General features: G+C 42.8%; 1 protein-coding gene across 1 annotated transcript in view; it reads left to right on the top strand.

Annotated features, from left to right (window-relative positions):
• Nucleotides 1-3,380: 3,380 nt before the first annotated feature.
• LOC140573970 (dynein axonemal assembly factor 5-like) overlaps nucleotides 3,381-6,149 on the top strand; it is a 51,785-nt gene continuing 49,016 nt past the window's right edge. The window contains exon 1 of the mRNA XM_072693618.1: nucleotides 3,381-3,912. Within this exon, the coding sequence (XP_072549719.1) occupies nucleotides 3,381-3,912 (532 nt within the window). The remainder of the gene's footprint in view (nucleotides 3,913-6,149) is intronic.

The raw sequence follows: 6,149 nt of genomic DNA, 5'->3' as shown, positions 1-6,149 counted from the left end.
GATTCTGTTCAACGACTCGGTACCGAGTCCGGACAGAATCGGCTTTTTTTTCTTCTTTTCTTACTATCTGTACTATCTGTAACTTACTATTTCGAAGTTGTTTAAAATATAGTAAAAATGTTTTGATATAAAGAAAACGTTTAAATCATTAAACCACGTGGTAACTGTAAAAAAAAATCCTAATAATTTTACTGATTTATTGTTTTTTTTAGCATCGTCACAACATTGACGTTGCATAAAATATTGTAATTTTTTACCAATTAAAAACAAAACGGAACAAATATTAAACAGCACCGTAACAGTAAAAACATCATTTTAAACGACACTGTTTACATTCTCCTCTTGTTGACCACGATGAATCTTTCCTGACATTCATTTGATGCATTATTATGTGCAGGATCATCACAGTATTGTATTTGCACGAGTTTTAAATGATAAAAAAGGAATAAAGCTCACATCAACAATCACCGACTCTGTCAAATTGAAACGGGCAGTTCAAAAGAGTCGGTTCTGCAAACTGATCCGAACTTCCCCTGGCTGCTGTTGATTCCCCTCGCCTCGCGCTGCGTCGATTCCAGTGACGTCAATAGAATAGATCGCCGCGATCGACCCCGAAGCTGCTTTGGAAACGCGCGTGTGGCGATCACGTTTTTAAAGCAAAAATTGATCAAACGAGGCACCAAAAAAATGAGCTGATGATTTTTAAAAGGACGTAACTGTACAGGGGGGGTTCCGGTCATGTAGATTTGAGTTCAGGGCTGCGTTTCCAGTTTGAGAACTTCGGGTCAGTTCGCGTCAGTGTGCGCATTTACGCACGTTTTCACAGTCCTGGAACAGATCAGAGTGGCACAGAGGCTCTCTGCTGCTCGTTGCGCTTGGCCTACGTGATGGGGGCTGTGAAGTGGCTCAGTCCGGAGAGGATTAATGGGACACAGTATGATTCCCTGAGCAGTTTGTAATCAGCACATTCAATCTCACATGCTTTCTGGAAAAACACAGTTTATTGGGGTGCAGGAATTTCGAAAATCTTAAAAAGGCAATTGGGGTTTAGCTGTATCCAAATTTAGATCCAGCTGGTTTCAGATGCTCTAAACCAATCGCTGATGGTCAAGGAGTACAGAAAGCTGGTCCTCCAGATGAAAACATACCCCATGCTGGAAAGCCAGTTTGACTCTTTTAGTCAGGTTGGTCATTTCAGTAGACCAAATAAACCAGACCAGAACATACCCTGTATGCTGATCCAGAGCTAAGATGGATAACTAACTTGAGCAGGGCAATCAAACCATACATTGGCATGACATTACCGCCATTACTGCCATTACCACAACAAAGAAATCACTGAAAGATTTTTGTTGGTGATTCATCACTCCAGAATTTCATGTAATTTAAATATTATTTAAAATAAATATAATAACTCGCTTATTAAATATTTAATATTGCTTTCAACTGCTTTAATTGTGTCTGCTCCAATATTAATAAATAAAAAACAAATAATTAATTCATAAAAATCACAATGTGTTACATAATAACTTTAAAAACTCATAATGTAATATTTGTTTATATCTAGTCAAACCTTTACATTTTAACAATATATCACCTCCCCCACATTACCGTCATTACCGCAGACACCGCCATTACTGCCATCACCACCACTACCACAATAACCTGTGATTTCGGTACTGCCATTACCACAACAGCCTGTGATTTCTGTACTGCCATCACTGCCATTACCACAACAGCCTGTGATTTCTGTACTGCCATTACCACAACAGCCTGCAATTTCTGTACTGCAATCATTGCCGTTAGCACAACAGCCTGTGATTTCGGTACTGCCATTACCACAACAGCCTGTGATTTCTGTACTGCCATCACTGCCATTACCACAACAACCTGTTATTTCTGTACTGCCATTACCACAACAGCCTGTGATTTCTGTACTGACATCACTGCCATTACCACAACAGCCTGTGATTTCTGTACTGCCATTACCACAACAGCCTGTGATTTCTGTACCGCCATCACTGCCATTACCACAACAGCCTGTGATTTCTGTACTGCCATTACCACAACAGCCTGTAAATTCTGTACCGCCATTACCACAACAGCCTGTTATTTCTGTACTGCCATCACTGCCATTACCACAACAGCCTGTGATTTCTGTACCACCATTACCACAACAGCCTGTAAATTCTGTACCGCCATTACAACAGCCTGTTATTTCTGTACTGCCATCACTGCCATTACCACAACAGCCTGTGATTTCTGTACTGCCATTACCACAACAGCCTGTGATTTCTGTACCGCCATTACCACAACAGCCTGTGATTTCTGTACTGCCATTACCACAACAGCCTGTGATTTCTGTACTGCCATTACCACAACAGCCTGTGATTTCTGTACTGCCTTCACTGCCATTACCACAACAGCCTGTGATTTCTGTACCGCCATTACCACAACAGCCTGTTATTTCTGTACTGCCATCACTGCCATTACCACAACAGCCTGTGATTTCTGTACTGTCATTACCACAACTGTGATTTCTGTATGATTTTTTTAATGTTATAACTATGGAACATAGTGGAACATGACAGCCAAAAGTGACATTTTGATGTTTGGAAAAGTAATTTAATCTTGTAATCCTGATCATTGAGATGATTTATCCAGTATCATGACCATTTAGATGCAAAATTATAAAAACAAATATAAAAAAAGAGAAAAAAAAACACATTAACAACACATAAAAAATATTGGTTGTGACGGTAATGCCACCTGCAGAAGGCAATGACAAGATTTCAGTTTCTGCATCAGTATCTTTTTAAGAAACGAATGCTAAAAGCAAACTGAACTTCCTAAAGAATCACTTGTGTATAAATACTGTTATACTGTTCAGCTCTACATACACTATGTGGACAAAAGTTTTGGGACACCTGTTCATTCATTGTTCCTTGATCAAGAATAACTCTCTGCTGTCCAGGGAAGAAGGCTTTCTACTAGATTCTTGAGCTTTGCTGTGAGGACTGGACGCACTAGCGAGGTCACGATGTTGGCCACCTCATCCCCAAAAGTACTGGATGGAGCACCATTCTGCCCCCATGCCATCGACGGCATTAGGCACACTTCCTATAGGTAAATTGTTTCCCCTGTGCGCGCTCGCACATCTGCTCACATCAGCAATGATAGCAACTCAAAGTAGCCGAACGCATTTTAATAGAAGGGGTGTCCGCAAACATCTGGACATATAGTACAGTCCCTGTCCTCCCCTACAACCGCCATTAGGAGTGCACTCATGGCGGCAGCGGAAGCCGGAAACCGGTTTTTGTTTGTCGTGGTGCGGTTGGTTTCCACAGCAACCAGGGACTCTCCAGCACGTGTGTGCAGCGATGGCGGCCGAGGAGGCTCGAGCTGCGGCTGATGTTCTGAGATCTTTAGCTCGACACCTGAACTGTCTGAACGAGGACAACAAGAGCACCAGGAAGCGAGCCTTAGAGTCCATCCGGAAAGAAACCGTCGGCGATAAAGGGCTGCCGAGCTCCGAGCTGCAGGAGGTGTTCGCGGCTCTGCTGAAGCCTGTGCTGAAGTGTGTGTCGGACCCCGCGGAGAGATGCAGAGAGACGGCGATCCAGACGATCACGGACTTCATCAGAGGTGTCCCGAAACCGGAGGACGGCCTGCCTTATTTAATGCCCTGCTTGGCTCAGCGGCTGGGTGCGAAGGAGATCCAGGAACCAGCCGAAGAACTGCGGCTCTCCATGGTGGAGCTCCTCTCTCTCGCGGTGGAGGTTTGCGGAAGGAAACTCGCCCCATACCTGGACGACATGATCAAAATCCTCCAGAGAACCACAGTCGACCCTTTTCCTGACGTTAAGAGGGAGAGCTGCAGGTGTACGATCCTGTTCGCGCGGTGTGTACCAGGTAGGCTTCCAAGCTCCATCAGCTAGCGAGCTAGCTAGTGCTAGCTTGCTAATGTTTTGGAAGCTGGCTAGCCCTGATAAAGTAGCCTAAAGTTAGCCAACTACCTCATACAGCACTGAACACTAACACAGACTGTCCGTTTATTCTTTAACGGACACAAACAAGTACACTAAGACCGCTTAACTGGTCGTTTATGTTAGCTAGCTAGCTAGCTAGTGCTAGTTAGCTTAGCTGTGGACGCATTGTTGGTTGCCATGGTTCCCATGGTTCCCATCATCAGTCTGCGAGCCTTCAGCCTTCTTCAGTGGAAGAGGGTGGGTTAAAGCTGGAGAGGCAGGAGTAAACCAGGACCCAATGGCTGAGGACTGGTGGTCCGGTAGTCCGGTGGTCCATCTACCATGGCAACCAACACCACCACAAACGTCTAGCTAACTTCCAGAGAATAAACCAGCTCACTGGCTTTACTGAAGCCATGCTTCCAGGCCCAGTCCTCTAGTACCCACAGCTCTGTCTCTCTACAGATTTTGGATGATGATCACCATCCTGCTGTCGAAGTCCAACTTCAGCTTTTTGTGAGGTGATAATGTCAAGTCAAGTCAAGTCAGATTTATTTGTATAGCGCTTTTTACAACTGTTGTCATCACAAAGCAGCTTTACATAATTAGTACTTAATAAAGGACAGAGATGGAGAAGAAAGAAGAAATAACATGAAGGATCAAAGACCCCCGTGAGCAAGCCATGATATGATTGGAACCATGATAGGGCTGTCCCTGTGATTCCAACCACTTTCTCGAATCTTTCTAGTAATATAGTATGATCTATTGTATCAAAGGCTGCACTAAGGTCTAGTAGGACTAACAAAGATACGTAGCCTTGATCAGAGGCAAGAAGGAGATCATTCGTAATCTTCACTAGGGCTGTCTCTGTGCTGTGATTGGGTCTAAATCCAGATTGGAATTTCTCATACATGTCATTTTTACTCAGGTATAAGCAGAGTTGTTGTGCCACAGCTTTTTCTAATATCTTAGATACGAATGTTAAGTTTGAGATGGGTCTGTAATTAGATAATACGCTAGGATCAAAATTTGGTTTCTTGATTAAAGATTTTATAACTGCTATTTTAAGGGTTTGGGGGACATGCCCAAGGGTAAGGGATTGCCCAAGGCTAAGGGAATGTGAGGTTTGCCTCCAGAATTTGCTGGGATTTTAATTGAATCCATACTTCCCTCTAACTGTGAAATCCCTGTGCCTGTTGCCTGTGCCACTGGCTGCAACTTGGCTCCATTTATAACATGTGTTTAACAGTTGGAAAGGACACCTTGTCTAAAATTCTGCACCATTTTGTTGAAGACATACCTTTTATTCGAGCTTCTTCAGTCCACAGGACTTGTTAAAAAAATTCCAGACTCTGAATGTTGTGATGAGGTCCAAGGAAAGGTTGTCTTCTAATGACTTGTTCGTTAAAATGATCATATTTGTGAAAACGGTGATCTCACTTTCAGAGAATAAACAAGCTCATTGGCTTTACTGAAGCCGTATCTCCAGGTCTAGTCCTCTAGTACCCACAGCTCTGTCAAGTTACAGAATTTCGATGATGATCACCATCCTGCTGTTGAAGTCCTTTTTTTTAACAGATGGGGTGTGAGCTTTGCTTCCAGAATTTGCTGGAATTTAAATTAAATCCATTCTTCCCTGTGCGTGTTCCCTGTGCCCCTGGCTGCAACGCAAACCTAAGGCCTGAACCCCATGTGCTTAACAGTTGGAAAGGACATCATTTGAGCTTCTTCAGTCCACAGGAAAAAAAAAATCATCAGGCTTGTTTAGATGTTCCTTGGCAAACTTCAGACTCTGAATTATGTGATGAGGTCGAAGGAAAGTTTGTCTTCTGATGGCTCGTTAATTAAGATCATATTTATGAAAATGTGGAGAGATAAGCCTTTTCGCTTATGATCCTTTATCACATTCTCCAAGTGGAAAGCTGCATGCATACACTATCACAGGCCTGAATGATTAGCTGCTACATGAAGCTACTAGCATGGTTAAAAAAACATGCCAGCTTGGGCAGACAATACAGTGCCTATAGAAAGTATTCACCCTGTTGGAGGTTTTCCCCTTTTATTGATTTTATAAATGGAGTTATGGTCAATAAACTTTGGCTTTTATGACAAGCATTTACACAAAAAAATAATAATGTGGAAGTAAAAACAGATTAGGCTAAAAGTAAGGTAAGTTAAATG

This window comes from Salminus brasiliensis, chromosome 12, assembly GCF_030463535.1.
Source record: "Salminus brasiliensis chromosome 12, fSalBra1.hap2, whole genome shotgun sequence".
Taxonomy (NCBI): Eukaryota; Metazoa; Chordata; class Actinopteri; order Characiformes; family Bryconidae; genus Salminus; species Salminus brasiliensis.
The sequence above is the reverse complement of the archived record's forward strand: the minus strand, read 5'-3'. Positions and strand labels throughout refer to the sequence as shown.